The sequence below is a fragment of the Sus scrofa genome, chromosome 4, assembly GCF_000003025.6.
Source record: "Sus scrofa isolate TJ Tabasco breed Duroc chromosome 4, Sscrofa11.1, whole genome shotgun sequence".
Taxonomy (NCBI): domain Eukaryota; kingdom Metazoa; phylum Chordata; class Mammalia; order Artiodactyla; family Suidae; genus Sus; species Sus scrofa.
The window spans coordinates 20,303,000-20,329,296 of NC_010446.5; the positions used below are offsets into that span (position 1 = coordinate 20,303,000).

Consider the following 26,297-nt stretch of genomic DNA (forward strand, 5'->3'; position numbering starts at 1 on the left):
CTAATCCAATAGTCTGTCTGTAGACATTTAGGTTGTTTCCATGTCTTGGCTATTGTGAATAGTGCTGCAATGAACATGCAGGTGCATTTGTCTCTTTAAAGTAGAGTTTTGTCTGGATATATGCCCAAGAGTGGGATTGTGGGATCATATGGTAGTTCTATGTATAGATGTCTAAGGTATCTCTAGACTGTTCTCCACAGTGGCTGTACCAGCTTACCTTCCCACCAACAGTGCAGGAGGGTTGAAGAATGCTTCTGATGGGCTTAGCTGAGGAAATAATCTCTGTGCTTGAAAATATCTCAATAGAAATGTCCAAAACTGAAAAATAGATAGAAAAAAGAACCCAGACTAGATTACCTAAGAACTATAGAACAATTACAAAAGGTATAGCGTATATGTAATAACAAAAGGAGAAGAAAGAAAGGAAGAAAATAAATATTTGCAAAAAATAATAACTTGAGATTTTCCTCAGTTTAATGTCAGATACCAAACTACAGATCCAGGAAGTTCAGACAACCCTAAGCAGGATAAACACTGAAAAAAACCTAAGCCTGTGTATATCATGTACAAACTGCTGAAGATCAAAGATAAACAAATTCTTAAAGGAGCCAAAGGAAAAAAAAAACACCTTATCTATAAAGGAACAAAGATAAAAATTATATCTGACTTCTCAGAAACTATACAGGCAAGAAGAGAATGGAGTGAAATATATAAAGTGTTCAGAGAAAAAAAGAACCCAACCTGGAATTCTGTACCCTGCAGACTTATCTTTCAAAAATGAAGGAGAAATTGACTTTCTCAGACAAACAAAAATTGAGGAGTTTTGTTCCTGGTAGACCTGCCTTGTAAGAAATATTAAAAGAATTTCTTTTGAAAAAGGAAAAATTATGTAGGTCAGGAATTCAAATCTACATATGAAAGGAAGGACCAAAGAAGAATAAGTTAAAGAAACATTTATTTTTCTTATTTTTATTGATCTGACAGATAAAAATGTGTTCAAAATAGTAACAGCAACAATATACTCAATTATGTATGCATATGTGTAAGTAAAATAAATGATGGCGATGATATAGGAGAGAGAGGAATTTGAATTGTTTTGTTATTATAAGGTTCTTTCACTACCCGTGAAACAGTATAGTGTTATTTGAAACTAGATTTGGATTAGTTTTAAATGTATATTGAAAATGCTAAAGGAAATCACTAAAATGTGTTTTTTATAGTTTTATTGAAATACAGTTGATTTACAAGGTTGTGATCATTTCTGCTGTACAACAGTGTTATTCAGTTATACATATACACACATCCATTCTCTTTGATATTCTTTTCCCATGTAGATTATCACAGAATATTGAATAGAGTTCTCTGTGCTATATAGCAGGTCCTCATTAGTCAATCATTCTATATACCTCAGTGTGCATATGCCAGTCTCATACCCCTAGTCCATCCCTCCCCACTCCTCACTAGTCCCCTTTGGTAACCATAAGTTTTTCAAAGTCTGTGAGTCTGTTTCTGTTCTGCAGATAAGTTTATTTGCATCCTTTTTTTTAGATTCCACATATGAGTGATACTATATGATGGTTGTCTTTCACTGTCTAACTTCATTTAGTATGATAATTTATAGACTCATCCCATGTTGCTACAAATGGCATCATCTCGTTCTTTTTTATGGCTGAGTAATATTCCATTGTAATATATGTACTACATCTTTATCCATGCCTCTGTTGATGGACATTTAGGTTACTTTCACATCTTGGCTATTGTAAATAGTGCTGCAGTGAGTGTTGGAGTGCACATATCTTTGCAAATTATGGTTTTTTTGGGATAGATGCCCAGGAATGGGATTGTGTGGTCATATGTAGTTCTATTTTTAGTTTTTTGAAGACCCTCCATACTGTTTTCCATAGTGGTTACACCAATCTACATTCCCACTGACAGTATAAGAGGGTTCCCTTTTCTCTGCACACTCTCCAGCATTTGTTTATAGACTTCTTGATGATGGGCATTCTGGCTGGTATAAGGTGGTACCTCCTAGTAGCTTTGATTTGCATTTCTCTAATAATTAGTGATGCTGAGCATCTTTTCATGTGTTTTTTGGCCATCTGTATGTCGTCTTTGGAGAAATGTCTGTTTAGATCTTCTGCCCATTTTTTGATTGGGCTGTTTGTCTTTTTTGATACTGAGCTGAAAGAGGTGTTCATATATTTTGGAGATTAGTCACTTGTCAGTTGCTTCATTTGAAAATATTTTCTCCCAGTCTGTGAGTTGCCTTCTTGTTTTGTTTATGATTTCTTCTGCTGTGAAAAAAACTTAAGTTTAATCAGGTCCCATTTGTATATTTTTGTTTTATTTTCATTACTCTAGGAGGTTGATCTGAGAAGATATTACTGCTGTTTATGTCAGAGAGTGTTCTGCCTATGTTTTGCTCTGTGAGTTTTAGAAAAGGCTCTTTAATTCATTTTGAGTTTATTTTTGTGTATGTGTTAGAGAGTGTTCTACTTTCATTCTTTTGCATATAGCTGTCCAGTACCACTTATTGAAGAGATTGTCTTTTCTCCATTGCATATTCTTGCCTCTTTTGTCATATATTAGTTCACCATAGGTGTGTGGATTTATTTCTGGGCTTTCTATCCTGTTCCATAGACCTATTTTTCTGTTTTTGTGCCAGTACCATACTGTTTTGATGACTGTAGCTTTGCAGCATCATCGGAAGTCAGGGAGCTCTGTTTTTCTTTCAGGATTGCTTTGACTATGCAGCGTCTTTTGTGTTTCCAAAATTCTATTGGTAATTTGGTAGGGATTTTGTTGAATCTGTATATTACCTTGGGTAGTATTCTCACTTTAACAATATTGATTCTTCCATCCAAGAGCATGGTATATCTTTCCATCTAAAAGGAGTATAACTGATATGTATAAGGAAAGAAAATGAAATCATATAAAATATGTAATTAAAACCAAAAAAAGGGAGTTCCTAATGTAGCTCAGCAGGTTACAAACCTGACTAGCACCCATGAAGATGTAGGTTCGCTCTCTGGCCTCACTCAGTGGATTAAGGATCTAGCTTTTCCATGAGATGTGGTGTAGGCTACAGACGTGGCTCAGATCTGGTGTTGCTGTGGCATAGGCTGGGAGCTGCAGCTCTGATTTGACCCCTAGCCTGGGACCTTCCACATGTGGCCCTAAAAAGCAAAAACAAACAAACAAAACAACAGTAAATAAAGACATCAAAAGAGTGGAAGACAAATAGGAACAAAGAATAAGTGCAGCAAATAGAACAGTAACAAATATGGTGCATATTAATCCAACTATAGCAATAATCACTTTGAATGCTAATGGTGTAAATGTACCAAATAAGGACAGATTAGCAGAGTGGATAGACCCAACATATAGACCCACTGTATGCTATATACAAGAAATTCACATTAAAGATACATATAGATTAAAATAAATGAAAATACATCATGCTGACACTAATCAAAAGAAAGCAGGAATAGCTGTGTTAATGTCATGGTGGACTTTGGAGCAAACAAATTTATCAAGGAGAGAGAAGGACATCATCTAATGATAAAGGGTCAATTTCCCAAGAAAGCCTGACAATTCTTAATGTGTAAACATTTAACAAGAGTATCAAAACATGTGAAGAAAACTGATAGAACTACAAGGAGAAATAGATGAATCTACTAATAGAGTGGGAGATTTCAGCATCTCTCTATCAGAAATGGTCAGAACAAGCAAGCAGAAAATCAGTAAGGGGATGGTTGAACTCAACCCCATAAATCAACTATACGTAATGGACATTTGTAGACTGCTTCATCCAACAACAGCTGAATGCCTTCTTCTCAGCCTCACATGGAACATTCATCATGATAGACCACATTGTGGGCCATGCAACATACTTTAACAGATTTCGAGGAGAAGAAATAATTTGATGTTTGCTCTCAGACCACAATAGAATTAAATTAGAAATCAGTAACAGAAAGCTGGAAAATCCCCCAAATATGTATAGATTAAATAGCACACTTCTAAACACATTAATCTGAGAAGAAACCTCAAGAGAAACTACTTTGAACTAAGCGAAAATAAGAACACAACTGATTAAAATTTGCGGGATGAAATGAAAACAGCTCTTGGAGAGAAATCTATAGTGTTGAATGCATATGTTAGAAAAGAAAGATCTAAAATCAATCATGTAAGCTTCCACCTTGGGAAACTAGAAAAAGAGCAGAAAATAAAATCTGAACTAAGCAGAGGAAAATAATTCATTAAAATTACAGTAGAAATCAATAGAAATTGAAAACAGGAAATCGATAGAAAATATTAATGAAACCAAAAGCTGGTTCTTTTGTAAAAACTCAATAGAATTGATAAGCCTTTAGCCAGGCTAGCTAGGAAAAAAAGAGATGACACAAAGTGCTAATATCAAAAATTAAAGAGGAGACATCACTACAAATCCCATGAGCATTAATAAGGGAATACTGTAAACAACTCTGTGTCTGTGTAACATTGGTAACGTAGATGAAAGACTAATTCCTTGAAAAAATAATAATCTGCCAGAACTCATACAAGAAGAAATAAATGATCTGATTAGACCTATATCTATTAAAAATTGAATCAATTAATAACCTTCCAAAACAACACCAGGCTCAGATGGGTTTATTATTATTATTTGCTTTTTAGGGCCACACCTGTGGCATATGGAAGTTCCCAGGCTAGGGGTCAAATCGAAGCCATAGTCACAGCAACTTGGGATCCCAGCCTCATGTGCGACCTACACCACACCTCATGGCAATGCTAGATCCACAACCCACTGAACAAGGCCAGGGATCAAACCTACATCCTCATGGATACTAGTCGTATCTGTTTCCACTGCACCACAATCAAAACTCCCAAATGGGTTTATTATGAATTCTATCACACATTTAAGGACAAAGTTATAACCATTCTCTAGCATCTCTTTCAGAGGATAGAAGCAGAAAGAATATTTCCTAACTCATTCTATGAAACATTTTTCTCATGTCAAAACCAGACAAAGCCATTGTAAGAAAAGCTACAGACCAATATCTCTCACATAGATACAAAAATCCTCAACAAAATATTAGCAAATTTAATCCAACAATGTATGAAAAGAATTATACATGATAACCAATTGGAATTTATCTCAGCAATGCAATGCTGATTCAGCTTTCAAAAATCAGTTAATGTAATCTCCCACATCAATAGGCTAAAGAAAAAAAACTCAATATCAAAATTCAACATCCACTCATGAGAAAAACTCAGTAACTTATTAATAGTGGGAACTTCCTCAACCTGACAAAGAATGTATACAAAACCCCTATAGTTAACATACTTAATAGTGAGAAATTCTAAGCTTTTTACTAAGATCAGGAACAAGGCAAGGAAGTCCTTCTCCCTGCTGTTTTTCAGCATCCTACAGAAAATCTGGCTAATAAATAGGACAAGAAAAGGGGTGGGGAGGATGGAATACAGGTTGGGAAGGGGAAAAAAATGAAACTATTTTTGTGTAAAGATATCATTTCTATGTAGAAAATCTTTAAAAGTTGACCAAAAATAAAAAACAAAGCCCTGGAACTGATAAGGGTACTATAATAAGGTTGTAGGATACAGGGTTCAGAGGCAAAAGTTAATCATTTTCCTATATCCCAGCAATAAGCAAGTGGAATTGAAGTTAAAAACACTATACTGTTTACTTTAGGTCTTCCCAAAATAAAATAGGTATATATCTAATAAAATGTATATGATCTGTATGAGGAAAACTACAAAACTCTGATGAATGAAATAAGAGGAACTAAATAAATGGAGAGAGATTCCTTGCTCATGGAGGAAGACTCAGTATTGGTAAGATACCAGTTCTTTCCAACTTGATATTTAGATTCATTTAAAATCCCAGCATGTTATTTAGTGGATATTGACAAACAGAATCTAAAGTTTATATAGAGAAGCAAAAGACCCAGAATAGCCAATGGAATATTGAAGAAGAGCAAAGTTGGAGGATTGACCCTACCTAATTTCAAGACATACTGTAGAGCTACAGGAATCCAGATAGAGTGGTATTAGTGAAAGAATAGATGTAGAGACCAATGGGACAGAATAATGAGCCCAGAAATAGATCCACATAAATATAGTCAGTCAATTATTGACAGAGGAGCAAAGGCAATACAATGGAGCAAAGAGAGTCTCTTCAATAAATGATGCTGGAACAACTGGATATTCACTTGCAAAAAAAAAAAAAAAAAGAACTCATAAAAATTAACTCAAAATGAATCACAGACCTACATGTAAAATGCAAAACCGTAACACTCCTAGGAGATAAAACAGGAGAAAATCTATTAGTTTCACCAATTACTTTTTTTTTTTAGCCTGTTGTCTTTTTAGGGCCACACCTGCGGCATATGGAGGTTCCCAGGCTAGGGGTCTAATCGGAGCTGTTGCTGCTGGCCTACACCACAGCCACAGACATGTGGGATCCAAGTTGCATCTGTGACCTACACTGCAGCTCACAGCAATGCCGGATCCTTAACCCACTGCTCGAGGCTAGGGATCGAACCTGCAACCTCATGGTTCCTAGTTGGATTTGTTTCCTCTGTGCCACGACAGGAACTCCACCAATGGCTTTTAAGATATGACACCAAAGGGCAATCTAAATAAAAAATAATTGATAAGCTGTATTTATAAAATTAAGTATTTCTTGGGAGTTCCCATCGTGGCTCACTGAGTTACAAACCTGACTAGGATGGGTGATGAACCTGACTAATATCCATGAGGACATGGGTTCAATCCCTGGCCTCGCTCAGTGGTTAAGGATCCAGAGTTGCTTGGAGCTGTGGTGCAGGTCGAAGACACTGCTTAGATCCCTCATTGTCAAGGCTGTGGCAGAGGCCAGCAGCTGCAGCTCCAATTCAACAACCCCTAGCCTGGGAACTTCTATATGCCACAGGTGCAGCCCTAAAAAGCAAAAAAAAAAAAAAAAAAAAAAAGGAGCTTTTTTATAAAAACGCAATTTTAAAAGGGTCCAAGGACTTTTGGTAAAGTCAGGAGGTTTTATTTATGGCAAATAAGCATACGAAAAGATGCTTCATGTCATATGCTCTGAGGGAAATGAAAATTAAAACAATGATGAGATTCCACTGTGTACCTGTTAGAATGGCCAAAATCCTAGCACTGGCAACACCAAATGCTGACAAGGATGTGAAACAAAGGGTCTCTCATTCGTTACCAGTGGAAATGCAAAATAGCACAGCTACATTTGAAGATGGTTTAGTGATTCCTTCTAAAACTAAAGCTACGTTTTACCATATTATCTAGCAATTACTCTCTGTAGTATTTTTCCAAAGGAATTGAAAGTGTCTGTCCATACTAAAACTATTTTATAGCAGCTTTATTCATAATTTGTAAAACTTGGAAACAGAAAAACTTGGAAGGAACCAAGATGTTCTTCAATAGATAAGTGAATTTAAAACAGAAACTGTGGTACATGTGGGCCATGGAATATAATTCAGCTCTAAAAAGAAATGAATTATCAAGCAGTAAAAAGATGGAGTTCACATAAATGCATATTTCGAAGTGAAAAAAGCTTATATGAAAAGGATACATACTGTGTGATTGCAACTATATGACATTACGGAAAAGTCACAGTTATGGAGACGGTGTAAAAGACCACTGGTTGCCAGGGGTTAGGGAAGAGGCAGGGATGACAGGCTGAGCACCAGGGATTTTTAAGGCAGTGAAACTACCCTTTTTGGTGTTACAGTGATGCATACCTGTCACTATACATCTGCCCTAACACATAGAATATACAGGACCTAGAGAGACCCTAATGTGGATTTTGGATGATAGTGATGTATCACTGTATGTTCATCAGTTGTAACAAATGTACCTCTTTATTGGGGAATATTGACAGTGGAGGAGATCATGCCTGAGTGTGGGCAGAAGCGTATGGAAATCTCTTTTCCTTCCCTTCAACTTTTTGTGACTTTAAAGCTGCACTAAATGATAGTCTATTTTTTTTTAAAGCCATGCAAAAACAGGAGGAGATAAACCATTATATTGTAACCTCACTTCTAAAATTTATACCTCAAGAATCATTTCGGACCCTGGAGATAGCTCTGGATGTACTGTTTGGTTTATTCATCTGAAGAGTATTTATTTTGTGCCTAGGTGCTGGGTGCAGGGAAAATAGTAATAAATAAGTAAAGAGAAAACTATCGGGAGTTCCTGTCGTGGCTCAGTGGTTAACACACCCAACTAGCATCCATGAGGACATGCGTTCAATCCCTGGCATCACTCAGTGGGTTAAGGATCCAGTGTTGTTGTGAGCTGTGATATAGGTTGCAGACACAGCTGGGATCAAGCATTGGTGTGTCCCCCCCCCAAAAAAAAAACCTATCATGTAACAAGAGGGACTATATAATATACTAACAATGTCTTGGGGATAGGTTATGCTCTGATGATCAAGGAAGTCAGCCTTGAGGAAATGACATTTAAACTGACATCTAGGAATTCCCGTGATGGCTCAGCAGTAACAAACCTGACTAGTATCCATAAGGACACAGGTTCAATCCCTGGCTTTGCTCAGTGGGTCAAGGGTCCAGTGTTGCTGTGAACTGTGGTGTAGGCCAGCAGCTACAGCTCAAAGTGACCCCCGGCCTGGGAACTTCCATATGCTGTGGGTGCAGCCCTAAAAAGCAAAAAATAAGAAATAAACTGAGATCTAAATGACAAGCCAGTGCTAGAAATGAGAAGAGCTAAGAGAACAGATAGCCTGCAATACTCGTCCCAGAATATAGATGGGTGTGTTGGAGGAACAGAAATAAGGTGAGAATGTTTTGATCTTGGAACATCAATACCAAGCAAAGCAACATAGAAGGCGCCCTAGGACAGGGCCTTGTATCCCGGAGGGTGGAGTTTGGATTGGATTATTAGTGGAAGGAGAAGGCAGCATAAACTCAGTCAGATGTACACACTTAAGCGTTTATCCCTACTGAGCAATGGAGGCTAGATTATAGATGGCAAGTATGAAAGGTGGGAAATGAGATAGGAAGTTATTACTAGAGTCTAGGTGACAAACGGTTACCTTTTGCATTGAATTGGAAGGAGTAAACTTGAGTGTATGGATCCTGAACACATTTTCCATGCAGACTCGACAGTCCTGGTGTGGATGGTAAAGGAAAGCTGAAGACTGAAAGGTTGATTACTGGACTTTGAGTCAGTATCTCCCAAGATGTAGAGACACTGTGGAAGAGCAGATTAGAAGGAAATTGTGAATTCTGTTTTGGATGTGTTGAGTTTGAATGTCCTGTTGGACATCCAAGTGAGCGATCAGGTAGGCAGCTTGAAAAAATAAGTTGAAGTTAGAGATACTAAGGAAGAAGTATAAAACTTCAGCAACACTGACTTAATGACATTATCTGAAGGCAACAGGACTTGAAATTACCATGGGGGAGAGTACAGATAGGAGAAGGGTTACAGGATCAAATCCCAAAGTAGACCGTTTAGGAGTGAATGAGAGAAGAAATTAGCAAAAAGAGATAACCAGGTAGAAAGAGAACTCTTCGAGTGAGATGTATGGAAACCAGAAGTATGTATTTTGTTCTATCCGATGCAATCAAGAGGCCCCCATGAAGGGAGGTGTGCTGTTGGAAGAAGTGACGGTGGAATTAGCCACCTGAATGCCTGAAGGGAGGAGAGACACCAGTGAGTTTCACTGCAAAATCTCACAGAGGTTCTAGACTTGGGCACAGGAGTGAGAAACAGGACATAAAATGGGAAGTAAATAAACATTCATCAGACTCTTTTTCTTTCCCATTTCTGCTTCCAGAAGGAAAACCCAATGGTCAGATGTTTATTCCTCATGCAAAACAAACAAAAAAAGTCTGTATCTTAAAAGTTAATTTCTGTAAGTGTCTAGGATGAATTGGAGCATATTGTGTGGGTATTAGCACTCCAGAGTGATGTCATCTTTATTTTGGTGTTTGAGGAGCATTCTGAGTAATAGGCTCCTCAGGCATCAAGCCCAGTGCAGATGCGCAGAAACTCCTCTTTAGTCTCTATTGCCTCATTTTAAAAAAATTAAGAGATGTGGCTATAAACCAGATATATGCAGGAAACCTACAGATAAAGTGAAATATATGCAAAGGGAACTTTTGAAAAAAAAAAAACCATTTTAAAAATTCTTTCAGTGTCCTCAAAAATATTCAGAGACATATTGCATCCATATAAAAATGCATTCATTAAAAAAAAAAAGTCCCGGATGCATTGAAAAAGGAACACATCAGAGAATAAGGCAGCCTATGGAAATTAAAATGCAACTTTTGAAATAAATTTTAAAATTTAGTAAATGATTTGGCAGATAAAATTGAGAAAAATCTCTCAACATGTAGAATAGGGGATGGCAAACTTTTCCTGTCATGAACCAGATAGTAAATATTTTCAGCTTTGTGAGCTGTTGGTCTCTGTCAAAGTCATTCACTCTGGCTTTGTACATGAAGGCAGATGGACACAGCCTTGTTCCAGTAAAACTTTATGTACGCTGAAGTTTGAGTTGGACGTAATTTTACCCATCATAAAATATTCTTTTTCTTCTTTTTTCTTTTCAACCATTTAAATGTAAGAACATGATTAATTAGACTATGGACCATACAGAAATAGGTAATGGACTGGATTTGACCATAGATTAATGGACTCCTAATGTTGATGAAAATATGGGTGGTGTGTAGGAACAGCAAACTAAATTGTGGAATGAAGTTAAGCAAGTGCTGGCATACAAGACAATAAAGTCTATTGGGTTTTCATGTTGGGAAACTTTTTTGAGATTCTCAGCAGATATGACATTGGACTTGTGAGAATGTGATGCAAGAAAAAATAATTCTAACCAAATTTCCATGCAGACTCGACAGTCCTGGTGTGGATGGTAAAGGAAAGCTGAAGACTGAAAGGTTGATTTGAGCAGTACTTACATAGTCATAATAAGGCAAAAGCTGCTTATTGATCTTTTGTTTAACTTTGAATCAGTGCACAGTTACAACACAGCAGATCAACTAGACATTGTGGGGCAAAAGATACACTATTAATCATTACAATATAAAAATAGTAATGTAGGAGTTCCCATTTGCTCAGTGGGTTAAGAACCTGACTAGTATCCATGAAGATACGGGTTCGATCCCTGGCCTCACTCAGTGGGTTACGGATCTGGCATTGCCCCAAGCTACAGTGTAGGAATCAGATGCAGCTCACATCTAGCATGGCTGTGTCTGTGACGTAGGCTGTCAGCGTCAGCTCTGATTCAGCTGCTAGCCTGGGAACTTCCATATGCCACCTGTGTGGCCCTAAAAGAAGGAAAAAAATACTGTAGATCACACAAAGTGGGACTTGAAAGAAGATGAACAAGTATTGAAAATATAAAAGGAAATTAATAGCCACAGGTGAAAATAATTATTTTAATAATTTTAACTAGAACTTGGAAAATCATAAATATTTAAATATATTAAGACTGCAGAGATAACCAATTAAGAGTTAAAATTAGTAATCCAAAGAGCAAACCAAGGCAATGGAAGGAGGAAGCTAGCACCATCTCTGCTAACTCCTCATGATTCTCATTGGGGAGTCCACAGATTATTCTCTAAGTTGGTAAATTCAAGAGACTAGAACAAGAAACCATTAATAGGTGCCGAGGGGGAGGGAGTTGGGATGGACTGGGAGCTTGGGGTTAATAGATGCAGACTGTTGCCTTTGGAATGGATTAGCAATGAGATCCTGCTGTGTAGCACTGGAAACTGTGTCTAGTCACTTATGATGGAGCTTGATAATGTGAGAAAAAAGAATGCATACATGTATGTGTAACTGGGTCACCATGCTGTACAGTAAAATATTGATGGAACGGTGTAAACCAGCTGTGATGGAAAAAAATAAAAAATCATTATACAAATTAAAACAAGATAAAAGTAAAATATTTCTTAAAAAGAAAAAAGAGGTTTCCCCTGAAAATTGCAACTGGGGTTGGAGAATGAAGATATTTGAGTTAGACTATGTGTGTGTTCAACTTCGAAGATATAGTAGTTTCCAGAGAGAAGAGATGAAACTTATGTTTTTGACTATAAGCTCTTTCGTGTAACTTTTTTAAAAAACCATGGGCATACTTTCTTTGCTAGCAACAAAAATATTAAGAATACACAGGATGACTCTAGAAACTTAAAGATTACCAAAATTGTTAAGCAGCTACAGGTGCATAATTTTTCGTTCAGAGGAAAATGTGGCCTTAAAAACATGCATGAACATAAATTCTGGAAAAATAGTTTATAAAAATAAAGGCAGTTGTGCTAATGAGATAAGTCCGGGTACAGTCCTCTTTAGTTATATGGAAATATTTAAAAAGTAAATATATAAGAAAAATGTGTTTTTGCTTTTATCATCTAATGCATCTTACCTTCATTTTATTCTCTTCCCTATTCTATGTACATAGTAAGATCTTCAAAGTTCTAGCCGTCTTAGATTGTTAGACTGTTTTGTCTAACAATCTGAGAATTAGGTTGAATTAGAATTTTCCCCTGTATTAGCTTGGGCTGCCATAACAAAACACCATCAAACTGAGTAGCTTAAGTAACAAAAATTATTTTGTCACAGTTCTGGAGGCTAGAAGTCCAAGATCAGGGTGCCTGAATGCAGATTCTGGGGAGAGTTCTCTTCCTGGTTTGAAGACAGTCACCTTCTTGTTGTGTCCATGCCCTATAGAGAGAGAGAAAGAGCTTTCTGATAGCTCTTCTTTTTTCTTTTTCTTTCTTTTTTTTTTTTTTTTTTTTTTTTTTTGCTTTTAGGGCCATACCTGTGCATGTGGAAGATCCTGGATTAGGGGTCGAATTGGAGCAGAAGCTGCTGGCCTATGCCATAGCAAAGCCAGATCCAAGCCATCTGCGACCTACACCTTAGCTCATGACAACACCAGATCCTTAACCCACTGGGCAAGGCTAGGGATTGGACCTGCATCCTCATGGATACTAGTCAGATTCTTAACCTGTGAGCCACAGTGGGAATGCCTGATGTCTCTTCTTATGTAAGGACAGTAATGCTGTGGGAGATCAAGACCCCCCCCCCAATGACCTGATTTAACCTTAAACTCTGTCTTCAATTCAGTCACATTGAGGGTTAGGGCTTCAACTTGGGTGGTTTGGGGGACACACATACTTAGTCCACAATAGCCCCCACTGTATTAAGTGGTCATATGGCTCAGTTGAACATATGGATAGACTATTTTGCCACCAAGAAGTCATGGACCTGGAGAATGGCTCGCCTTTATGTAGGCTTGAATTTCAAAGCTGAACAACACTACTATTAGAAGCTTTACAGGGACAGACCTCCACCCTAACAGATTCTAGAGTCTTTCTAGAGTTTAGGCTCTCCAAACCCAAGAACCCACCCTTCTCCTGCTAAATACAATTGCAGCACCATTTTCTTAGCTCTTTTGTTTTCTCCCGAGGACCAGTGGCATGGGGCTTTAACTTCCCCAAGACTTATCAGCCCTCTTTTTTTTTCTGTAACATCATCCAAAGTGAACACTCAGCATTTTGATTATTTCATTTGATCTTCACACCTCCTTTGTAAGATGGAGAGGGAAGGTGTGTTTATTCACATTTGACTGCTGATGTAATTGAGAGTACCGTAGAGCATTGCCCTACAGTACAGTGCCAAAAATATGCCTCCTTCCATCACGAGATCAGAAAGAGACCTGGCCTAGGGGTCTTATGACTGGTGCCAATCTCAACTCTAAGGTTGGAGTATCCAGGTTAGGACAAAGGCAGGGCTGTTTTTGATCAGATTTATAACGTAATTATTCAATTATGGAAGCAGCCCAGCACTGGGAACCTCCGCAAGATAAGTCACATCTCCTCTTTTCCCCTTATATCCACCAAGCCAGAGTTGTATCATGATGCTCATTCTTTCCCTGTGTCCATCAGGCCAGAGTGATAGCATGGGATAAGCATAGTGTTTGAATCCACTAGTAGTGTGACCTTGGATGAGTCATGTCCCCCCTCTAAGACTGTTTCTCTGTAAACTGAACATAAAAACCATTTTGCAGATTGTTTTAAAGATGATTTATCTAAAGTACTTAAAGCAATTCTTCCTATGCTGTTGCCATGTTGTACCCAATACGCTGTGTAGGATAACATTCACCTCCTCTGCCACATTCCCAAGCCTGATTTGGTTCAACTTCACCAGGCATGCCCTCCTAGCAATTTCAGGAAGTGAGAAGAATGCCCAAGAATGAAAGAGCTCTTGACCAGACCCATCATCACTTCTGCCTTGTTCTTTTCTCAAAGCAAGCCACAAGGCTCCCTTCTCAAGAGATGGAGAAATAGATGTCACCTTGTTATCTAAGGACCTCAGGTCATATTGCAAAGTGTCCTCTTTTTTTTTTTTTTTTTTGCACCAAGGATATTTTTGTTATCAGTCTACTACATTGTTGTTCCAAAGGAATTTTTGTAAAAATATGAAGTGATGATGATCAATAACTATGTGTATTGTTTCTCTTTGTTTTCATTTTTGCTCTTGTTCATCGATCATTGGCACAAGAGTTCACGCATAAGGTACATGCTGGAGGTGTACGTGTGTGTCTTGGCACCTCGCAGGCACGACATCTCTCTGTAGGCTGTGTTCCTCTTGGCAGGTGAGTGATGGGTGTTCCTGCTGCACTAAGAGCAGGCACAAAGCCTGGTGATCCTTTGTGATTTTCTCCCTTCACACCCCTCTTGACAGATGCAACCATCTGGGGTGGTAGGAAAGGCCGGCTTTGATAACCAGAGCCACCTGGGATGCCAGAGGCATCTTGTTTCCCATTGACTGCCTGAGCATGTCTGTTTATTCCCTCTATGAGGTTTTATTGTTTGAAACCCTGATACCCAGGAGCGCACCTTTGGGATGCAGCCTATCTTAACCAGTGTTGCATGCAAGCATCTACTTCACAGCTTATGAGTGGCAGACTCTACACATCTGGCTGGTGAGCCTTTGTAAATAGTTCCACCAGGTGCCTGGGCAATGGGGGGTGGTACCTTTGGTGTGGAATTAGGACACTCTGTGCCTGACCGTCCCTGGAGACAAGAGCTCTGAGTTGGAGGGAAACCAAAGGCATAACCTCTCGTTGGAAAACATGAGGCAATATTTATGCAGTCGCAGCAAAGCCGGCCTGAATAAGGAGGACCATGCCTTCATGTCTCCTAATTTGGTATCTTTATTTTTGCATCTTTCTTTCCTTTCCTTTTTCTACATTTCCCACTCTCTTCCTGTTCCTATAACTACCTTTTCCACCAGTGCCTTTTCATCCTCCTCCTTTCCTGTCGCCTGTTTTTCTATAGATCTCAGCTCATTGTACATAATACCATTTCACAGTGCCTGCAATGCAGCTCGTGTCAACCGGACTCCAAGGACTGTCTGTGACCACTTCACAGGTGCTTCCTCACACACATCAGGCTTGGAAATCCAGCAGGAGAGTGTATCAGTGCCCTTCAGGAGATGTGAGCCACTTTGCTGAGCACATAGTATGTGACACATGCTTTTAAGTGTTGGGATGAATTATTTCTGATCCTTCAACCAGGGACAAGATAGGAATTATTTCCAGTGTACTAAGGACCATCTTTAGAAAGGCTCAGTGACTGACTGCCCAAGGTCATATACTAGTGAATGCCAAAGCTGACCTTCAGTCCAGGTCTGTATGATTCCAAATGCCAAGTTCTTTCATTACATCACTCTTAGTGTCATTTGAAAAAGAGGGGGAAAAAAATTGAGGATCAGAAATGTGAGCCGCCTTGCTAAGAATTATAGTGCTGCAGTGCCTCTACATTTTTGGCTCAATATGAGAGAAATCTAATTGGAGGAACGCCTGTTTTACTCCCAACCCGAGAATGTCAAAAGCACAGCTGGGACTTGAACCAGTTTTCTGACATCCAAGAATATAGAAGCTGCAATATGTGATGGACAGACTGATTCGTCTTTCCTTCAACAAATTATTGTTGCTGTGTGCCAGGCGCTGTTCTGAAGTGTGTGGTGGTTGCAAGCCACTGGAAAGAAACATAATAAGCAATAAACAAAATAAGTTAACTCTGTAGTGTGTTAGCTGATACTGGCTACAGGGAAGGGAAGAGTGGAATAAGGTAATGACACTGGAAGCTGGAGGGAGGAATGTTGCATTTTTTAATTAGGGAGACTAAGCTAGGATACTAAAAAGGCAGTATTTGAGCAAAGGCTTGACGGTAGTGGGGAATTAACTGTGTCAGGGAGAAAACCATTCCAGGCAAAACTAGGAGTGGGTATAGCTGGCATTTGTGAGCAACAGTGGGCAGGCTGGTACAGTGGGAGCAGCATGTATTAGAGAAGGAGTGGGAAAGGTCATACTGTATAAAGTTTTATAAAACACTTTCAGGATTTAAAATAAGAGTGGGATGAATGGGGAGTTTAGGGGCTGGTAGATGCTATTACATTCAGAATAGATAAGCAATGAGGTCCTGCTGTATAGCACAGGGAGCTATACCCAGTCTCTTGGGAGAGACCACAATGAAAGACAATATGAGAAAAAGAATGTATATATATGTACAACTTGGGTCACTATACTGTACAGCAGAAATTGACTCAACACTAAATCAAATCTACCCTAATAAAAAATAATAGTAAGGGGAAAACTGCCTGCTTGGTGCATTAGGTACCTTGATGAAGTAAACTAGATGTAGTGGAAGAGGGATTCTGTCCAGGATCGTAGCAATGTTGGTGATGAAAAGAGATTGGCATATGGGTGTATTTGAAGGTAGACCTCTCAAGTTTTCCCAGTAAATTAAATGTGCAATACAAGGGAAAGAGAAGCATCTGGGATGAACCCAAGATTGGGGGCAACAGAAAGTGTAGCCACTCTCTCTGATGAGCCTTCTACAGAAGGCCGTTTTGAGAGGAAGACCAGAAGGTCGTCTTCAGACAGGTTGAATTAGAAATGTTTCCTAGGTATGAAATGGACGTGGGAAGTCACCAGTTGTATATTTGATTCTTTAGTTTGAGGAGAAGACAGAACTAGAGGAATATTTCGGGGTTCTTCAGCATACACCAAAGTTCAAAAACAAATGCGGTCTCATGGAGAGCACCAGTGTGCTGTGCAAACCAGAAGACGCAGAGTTTTAGAACTTTCTCCTAAGTTCAGTATAGGTCAATGATAGGACTCCGTAGTAATGAAGGTTTAGGTTTAAGGACACACTTGTTTTTGTAGCCATTGTATTTAGGACACTACCTTTTGAAGGAGGTGTTAACAAGCTCCAGTGCCCTGTGGTGGAGACCGGAAAGTAAAAGGTCTAAAACGGATGCCGATGAGGGACAGTTGAACTAAACCATGCCACACCGTGTACTCAGAAACCTTACAGAGGTTGCTTGGTCATTCCTAAGTCGTTACTGCTTAAGTTGCTACTGCTCAGAAGATGTGAGCATCACAAATTAGGAAGCACAGAGTGATCCAGGTGACAGTAAAGCAGTGGTCAAAGCTGGAAAGTGTAAATGAAATGAACCTTTTATGCATCCCAGAGGAAAGGTGTTCAACTTTTGCCTGGAAACTTGCCAGCAGGGAGATATCTTCTCTTAGAGAGGCAAGAAGTTTGAGCCTTTCGTTCCTCATATGATATTTTGGTTTGAATCCAAGAATGACCAAGTGGATCTCATAAACTACCTTGGGAATAGAATCCAATAGAAGAGATAGCTTTTAAAATTTGGCCAACTATATTTTTCCATGAAAGAGTTACGGTGGCAGAACAGGGCATTATTAGTACTTAAAATTAATGAATTCAAATGCCAAGTGTTCTATGAACTAGCCCATCTTTCCTGATACTTATAGAGGCCCTGTTTTTTTGTTTTTTGTTTTTTTGTTTTTTTTTTGCTAAATGATAGTGAAAACTGCGTAAATAAACATTAATGGGTTATTGTTGTTATTATGTGTATGTGTCCCCTTCTTTCCTTTCTCCCATCTTGAGTGAGATTACACAATTGAAGCCAATAAAGGAGAATGTCGGGAACTGAAGAAAAACATTGCAAGATGGTAAGAGAGGAAAGAAGCAGTTTTAGGGTTGGCAAATACTTGTTTGTAATGAAATGCTGCAAGTATGTTTACCATTTTCTGATATTTGACTATAAAGCTTGCTTTGTCCTGCCAATGTAATAAATAAACAATCTGTGCTTTCTCTGCTTTTCTGTCACCAACACACTGGGCTTTGTGTGAGCCTAGCTTGTTAAAAGTTTGTACAGATATTGGGGGCATAAAATTTCAGCATTCCTTATAAATCAAAACTTGGTGTATTAAAGGAGAATTATAGAAGTTCCCTGGTGGTCTAGTGGGTTAAGGACCTGGAGTTGTCACTGCTGTGTCACGGGTTTGACCCCTGTTCTGGGAACTTCTGCATGCCATGGATATGACCAGAAAAGAAGGAATGTATATTGCAAACTTTTTTATTAAGTTAAGGCGTAATTGAATTATAAAATAAATTTTAACTTTAGCAGCATTTTCTAATATGGTCTTTCAATATCAGACTTCTTTAAAGCGTAGTTTTCTTAGCAGAAATATTTTGTTTACCTTAAGAATTCTTTTCAGTTATATACAAATCAGAAATTACCATAAATATGGCTGAAATTATTGAGTAAAGGTAAATTATAATAGGAATTACTTGCAAAAAAAATAATTTGTAAACAGCTTTTCCCTCAAGAAAATAAAGTGTATTTTGCATAAAGTGAGGTCTCTGTAAAACGGAAAGTGAAGGCTTCTGAAATGCACATTCAGATTGTCTGTAGAAAGGCCAGGACCAATGTAGAAAGAAAATGCCTGGAATTCTGTTTGCTGTCACAGTGCCTAGGGGTTAAGATAACAAACTGCCTCTAGCCTGTCTCAGGCCAGCAGAACAAACCAAAATTGTCTCCAGGGATGGAAAGCCAGAGACTGGTGTAGCAGATCAGAGTGTGGAGAAAGACACAGCAACTGTTTTGTTTTAATTTTTTTATTAGTTTACTGTTTTTAATAAATAAGAAACCCTATCTGTTTTGTGAATGGTTATTTTGGTTTAGGCTTCTACTGTTGGGGGAAATAAAACATAGCATATTAAAAGAAAATTATGTCAAGTTGGGTGTAGAGAGAGGCAATGAGAGTCAGGTGGCAGAGGAAAGAAGGGCAGTTGAAATAACACTGGATCTATGAAGATTGAACAGCTCTGCGCCTCCCAGAGGGACCGTGTGATAAGTAGATTGATGTATGTTTCGGTTTGTTGTTCCAAATTGCACATAGAATGTTTAAGCTCCTTAAAGAAATCAGGTTATAGCATTCACTCCCCACTTGAGGTTGGGGGCATCTGATAGAGAAGGAGCAGAGGTTGACGTGGGCTGCTATCTGCAAAGAGAAGTTGAGGCAGAACAAATGAAAGTCTCCTCTGGGAGGAGAGAAAGCAGCCACAGACCAGGGCTACTGGAGGAGGATGGCTCTTCATAAATTAATGTGGAGCAAACTAGTAACAAGTTATTTTAAAGCCAAGGCTAAGCTTCTGTTAATAAATGGGGCAGATACTGTATCACTGTCTGAGCAAGAGACAAATGGGCTTATTAATGGTAAGAATCTGTATCCCGCCATTATATTTGTTACACCTGTTTACATGGAGACACATCTCTGTAGGTTCATGTGGTCTTAAAAAATCTCTGCCTGAAGCTTTGAGTTTATTGCTGTGCAAGCAAGTAACACCAGATTACTGCTGAGTAAGTACATTGTGAAGGGACAGCAAAGCACTTCCTGGAGTATTAGCCTCAGAACACCTGGATTTATAATAAAAGGAAATTCATAACACAGGCGTGCATAGTGGCTGGGGCTGGCAAGGATATGTTCTGAGTTGACGTGGTGTGTTTGGATTAATCTCCACCTGTATCTCCAGTTGACGAGTCTTGTCTTGGTGCTGAGGGTGCTCGGTTTGCCAAGAAATGAGCAAGTTCAAGAATGACCTTCCGGGAAGTCTAGGATATTGATGTATAAGCAACTTTATCTTCTTGCCTTTCCCTTCCTAATTTACAGCCTTCTGTGACTGGTTTATGGGAGTTTTCAAAAGATGTGATTAGCTTCACTTGCAGGAAACTTGCAGAGGTTTTCAGGGCAATGATGTGTCAGCTATGAACTCATTCAGCTAATCTGGAGGAAAATTTTTAGAGCAGGAAGGAGCCGGATTCAGACGTGCTGACTAGTGAAACACAGCGGTAAGTGCATTTCTAGCTCAAAGAGCCAAAACTCTGGTGTCTTAACCATGCAAGGGGAAGATGATGACAAGGCAAAGGAAAAAAAAAGAACAAAACATTCACTCATTTGCACCATCCATGTCAGAGGCCCTTCTTTCTCATCAGAATTAGGAAAATGGTTGTATGCAGCGGTTAAGGGCAAATGGCTGGTGGCCTGTGACCTGAGGATGTCGGGTACAAGAAAGAGGTGGGCAAGTTTTATTAGGAGCCATGTGAGCACAACGCATGGGGAAGGGGTACAGCAGCAAGGGGTGCACTTGAAACACGCTGCTAATTAAATAGTAAAAGCGAGTCTGTGAGCTCAGGCTTGGTGAGAATGGTTTCATTTCATTAATTCATTCACTATATAGAGCATTCATTGTGGCTATATAGCATCTATTAAGCCCAAGGCACTCTGGGGAGCACAGTTATAACTCTTCTATTCTCACTGAGTATGCCAGTTACTACGGTTGCAAAATAAATTACTCCAGCACTTAGTGGTGGGAGACAGCTATATATGATGCTGCTCGTGGACTATGTGGGTCAGGGATGCTCTGTCTCTGCATCATGGTGTCCAGGGTTGGGGGCAGGCATGTCTCAGCAGGAAGATATGAGTCCTGGTGGCTGGAATCATCTGAAGCTTGTTTACTCATTTGTCTGATGGTCGATAGGGTTGGTGATGGCTGTTAGCTGAGTCCATAAGTGAGGGGCGGGGTGTGGGGGGGAGTTGGCCAAAACTCCTGTACATGGTCTTTTCGTGTGGTCTGTGCTTCCTCTTTGTATGGTGGCTGAATTCCAAAGATGAGTGCAGGAGAGGGTGAGCCAGGCAGAAGCTCTGTCTCATATGTGATATGGTCTCAGAAGTCACATAAATAGCATCAATTGCACTGTATTCCACTGGCCAGGACCACCAGGAACCCTGCCAGAATTCAAGGGGGGGGGACATCAACCCCAATTTTCTGTGGAGGAATGACAGTTACAATGAATGAAAAGCAGATATGCATGTGCACATATAAAATCATCGGTGAAAAACAAAGTCTGCCACTCTTAAGAAAAAAAATGACCACAGCACAAAGTAGAAAGTGTTAAGTGTTGTTTATGATTATAAGCGATGGCCCAAAGAATCCTTTAGTTGGAGACATACTAAAAAAAAAATAATAATAATAACACCTGGGCACTATTTGCTAAACTTGGATCACCTGCATATCACTTCCACTATTTTTTTCTGTTACCAGCTGCATTATTGTGTCATTAATTTTTCTTAAATTTGACCCGGCTTTCTTTTTAATTTTTAAAAGTTTATTGGAGTATAGCTTCTTTACAATGTTGTGTTAGTTTCAGGTGTATGACAAAGTGATTCAGGTATACTTGTATATACATTCTTTTTTTTTTTTGGTCCTTTGTCTTTTTAGGTCTGCATCCACAGCATATGGAGGTTCCCAGGCTAGGGGTTGAATTGGAGCTACACCTGCTGGCCTACACCACAGCCATGGCAACAGGGGATCCAAGCTGCATCTGCGCCTACATCACAGCTCATGGCAATGCCAGATCCTAAACTACTGATCAAGGCCAGGGATTGAACCTGCATCCTCAGGATACTAGTCAGGTTCAGTAACCTCTGAGCTACAGCAGGAACTCCTATACATCGATTCTTGACCCAGCTTTTTATTGAGGTTTAGTTGATATACAAAAGCATAAACCGTAGGTGTGCAATATGGTAATGCACAATTTTGTAAAGATTTTAAAGGCTTTAAAAGTTTTTAAAAATGATACTTGATTTATAGTTATAAATTATTGACTGTATTCTGTGTGCTGTACAATATGTTCCTGTGGCTGATTTTCTACCTATTAGTTTCTACTTCTTAACCCCCACCCTCTGTTGCCCCACTTCCCCTCCCTCTCCTACTGGTAACTACTAGTTTGTTCTTTCTTGTGAATCTGCTTCTTTGATGTTATATTTACTAGTTTGATGTATTTTTTAGGTTCGACGTATAAGGGATATCATATGCTATTTATCTTTCTCTGTCTGACTTATTTCACTTAGCATAATGCCCTCCCAAGACCATCCATGTTGCTGCAAATGGCAGAATTTCACTCTTTTGGTGGCTGAATCGTATTCCATTGTGTATATATACCACATTATTTTCATGTGATATAAAAATTTTCTGTTGATGGATGCTTAGATTATTTCTATATCTTGGCAATTTTATATGATGACCTAGGTTTCTTTTTTTTAACTCAAATTTGTTTTAAAAGCAATCTAGATATAGCTACAGAAGATGTATTTTTGCCACAATTTATTTGTCATAAAGTAACCTTAAATATAAAAAAAAGTAAAACAGCCATTTTTACATGCTAGATGAAGATTCTGCTTTTTGACAACAATTCTGAACTGAAGGAAGCCTCTCTGTCGAAATCATGTTAGCAGGTGTTGGAAAGATGTTAAATCACACACAAAACCAAGGCTCTTCCCTTTCCATAACCTGAAAGATTGAAAGAGAAGTGAAAGAGAATGATCCCTAGTGTCCCGCCCAACAGCCTTTAAAGAACTATTTGTATCATATCTGATATCTAATATACAGCACAAATGAACCTTTCCACAGAAAAGAAAATCCTGGACTTGGAGAATAGAGTTGTGGTTGCCCGGGGGAGGGATTGGGAGCTTGGGTTAACGGATGCAAACTATTGCTTTTGGAATGGATTAGCAATGAAATCTGCTGTGTAGCACAGAGAACTATGTCTAGATACTTACAACGCAGCATGACAGTGGAAGAAAAAATTTATGTATACATGTATGTGCAACTGGGTTCTCATGCTATACAGTGGAAAAAGAGTGTTGGGGAAATAACAATTACAAACAAATCAAAAAAATAAATAAAAGAGAACTATTGGTATGAAAATCCTGGAAGGCAAATGCTAATCCAGAGTGATAAGGTTTTCATCTATCCTCAGCCAAGTTGCTGAGGTCTATGAAGAAGACCAGCATCTAGCACAATTGATGCTTGTTAATTAATGAATGTATTTGTAACCTGCCATTGGTCAAAGGCTGTCTGTCTTTCGCACCTCTGTGTTTTGTTTTGTTTCACAAATCTCCCTACAAGATACCAGGACCAATAACAGACCTCAGCTGATTGGCTTCTACATGAAGTCTAGCTACCCTAATTATCTTATTACCATTCCCCGTGTGCTGGTGAAATTGACTTTTTCCTTACCTACTGTGCATAACTAATTCCTAGACTTTACAGAACAGCCCCAAATCCAAAGCTCCCACGTCCATTGGCACTTCTTAGTATGCAAGTGTCTAAACCCTATAACATTCATTCCTAAAATAATTATTAGCACGTACTGGGGCCAGTTATACTAGGTCCTAGAGATATTAGAGGATAAAAAGAAATGGGCACTTTCTTGGGATACAGAGAAAGGCCACTTGGCGGCAGCTGTTTCACCCCTACAATGTACTAAATTGCTTAGGAAACCAGTTGTCTCGTTAGAGTATTTATTAGAAAACACTATTTCCTGGGGACTTTTCTCAGTAGAGAGAACTCAAGAATAGATGTAATTTCCATGGCCTTTTATATCTGGACCTTTTCTCTCTAGTTTTTGGGGGTTTGGAGAGTGTCTGCTGAGATTCAGAGGAGAGCACAAGCCAGCTATTTATCTTCGAGGAATTCAGCTTGTAGCCTTTACCACACTATAGGACATCTAAGGATAGTGCCTTTCTAGGCATGGGGCTGCTGGTAACCGACCTGCTTTTCCTTCTTTATTTGTAGTCGGCTACGGTGAAGCTGTCAAAACCAGTGGCTCTGTGGACTCAGCAGGATGTCTGCAAGTGGTTGAAGAAACATTGTCCAAATCAGTATCAGATCTACAGCGAGTCGTTCAAACAGCATGACATAACTGGTAAAGTATGCAGTCTCCAAAAGGCTTCACTCCCTCTCCCTCACCCCATTTCCATGGCCTTTCCCAGACGCGTAAAATGAAAAAGCATCTCCCTGCTGAAGTTTTCTGGCGTGGCTTTACTTTAAGGGGGGTGGTAAATTCCAGATCCTTGCAAGCCGTTGCTATTCACAAGCATAAGTGGTGGTTACGGAGAACCCTGGATTGTGAGTGTCCCCTATAAAAATATGCTGTAATCAGGGTAAGGGGTTGGAGGAGTCTAGAGAAAATAAGAGTGTAGCAGTCGTAGAGAAAAGAAAGGGAGGAACTCTTTCAAATTAACTTGACTGCAGGATCCGTAGGTAGATGTTTTACGTAGAAAGGATTTCTAAATAAGAAAATTCTGGAGTGAATGTAATAATACTGACAGCCCCTGAGATGAATACCTTCAAAGCATGAATTAAGACTCCATTTAGATCAAGGGGCTTTGAGTATTATATGTGGAAGTCGAGAAGCATTGAAAGCAGGCAGTGTGACAGTAACGCAAACTGTAAAAGCCCTTAGGGTTGTGTCTCTCAATTGCAGAATGAGGTGGGCAAGAGGGAGCTGGCAGTCCAAGGTTGGGAGCCCATCAGAGTGAGGGGACTTTTTCAGAGCTCGCGCCCCCCCCCCGCCCCGAGATTCTGCCTCTTTAGGGGCACCTTTCCACTCACCCTCCTCTCTTGCAAACCCTGTAATGAAAGATAGGATGGAGGAACATGCTCTGTGCCCCCAAAACTGTGCTTCAGGGGAAAGAAAATGTTGAAAATTCCTGATTCTAGTCTAGATTCTCCTTTTTTTTTTTTGGCCTTTTTAGGCCACTCCCGCAGCATGTGGAGGTTCCAAGGCTAGGGGTCGAATCAGAGCTGTAGCCACCAGCCTATATCACAGCCACAGCAACATGGGGTCCAAGCTGAGTCTGCAACCTACAGTATAGCACCTACACCACAGCTCATGGCAATGCCAGGTCCTTTAACCCACTGCAAGAGGGCAGGGATCGAACCTGCAGCCTCATGGTTACTAGTTGGATTTGTTTCGCTGCTCGACAACAGGAACTGCTCTTCCTCTTTTGTAAGTGAAAATTGACACACTAGTGGGAAAGTGACTTGCTGTCATAGCTCAGCATGCTCAATGCCATGCTCGATGCCACAGCTGTTCCCAGACTCTCAGACATCCTGCCCTCTCTCTATTCACTGCTCTTACTTTGGAAGGGGGCATGTTAACCAGGAAGTTCGGTCTTTCTGAAGTTCAGTTCTTACCCTGTAGCTTTGAGATCTGGGGCAGATCATACCTCCCTGAAGAGGGACCAAGCAAGTGGTTCTTAAAGTGTGTTCCGTGGAGCCTTTGGGTGCATTAGAGGCTACCAGAGGGAATAAGGGTGTGTTTGGGGTTGAGATGGGTGTATCTGTTGCACGTACTCAAATTGTACAGAAAGCCCAATTTGGAAAAAAAAAGGTTTCTAATATTAAATAAGATTTAAAAAACACTGAGCTCGGAGCTCCCTGGTGCTCAGAGGGTTAAGGATCTGGTGTTGTCACTACCGTGGCTTGGGTCACTGCTGTGGCGCAGTTTGATCCCTGACCCAGGAACTTATGCCTGCTGCAGGTGTGGCCAAAAGAAATAAATAAAATTTTAAATAAAATAAAAATAAAATATGCTGAGCTAGATGTTCGGAGATTCCTGATGACCGAGTTAGTAATGTTTACGTATGTAGAGACAAGCATGAGTAGCTCAAACTGAGTTAAGAGAGTGAAATCCTCCTAACTTAGCATGGAAATGATCTTTCGAGGACTTCCTTTCTCCTCCCAACCAGAGGTCCTGGCCCATTTGAATGAAATTCCCGAAATCCTGAAGGCAGTGTCAGAACCTCACTTAAATTCCAAGTGTCTAGATGTTTTTTCTTTTTCCCTCCCTTAAAAGTACAAGAAATTCCCCTACGTGGTCAGTTACTCTACCCTAAAAGTTATCCATCAGTTAGTAGCCATTTGGCTGATTATGGTAGCCTTTGTCAGATAATGTCTGCTTAATTCTCAATGCCTGTATGAGAGTAATGGCAAAGCCTTTTTCATGATCTGGCTTTAAAATAGCATTTATCTTTTACTGGGGTGGAAATTCTG

The 26,297-nt window shown here is 39.4% G+C and overlaps 1 protein-coding gene across 7 annotated transcripts in view; it reads left to right on the forward strand.

Moving 5' to 3' along the window:
* Positions 1 to 26,297, forward strand: part of SAMD12 (sterile alpha motif domain containing 12) — a 427,167-nt gene that overhangs the window by 159,386 nt on the left and 241,484 nt on the right. For all 7 annotated transcript variants that reach the window (XM_021090580.1, XM_013996531.2, XM_021090576.1 and 4 more), the window contains one exon: positions 24,036 to 24,165. In XM_021090580.1, the coding sequence (XP_020946239.1) occupies positions 24,036 to 24,165 (130 nt within the window). The remainder of the gene's footprint in view (positions 1 to 24,035; positions 24,166 to 26,297) is intronic.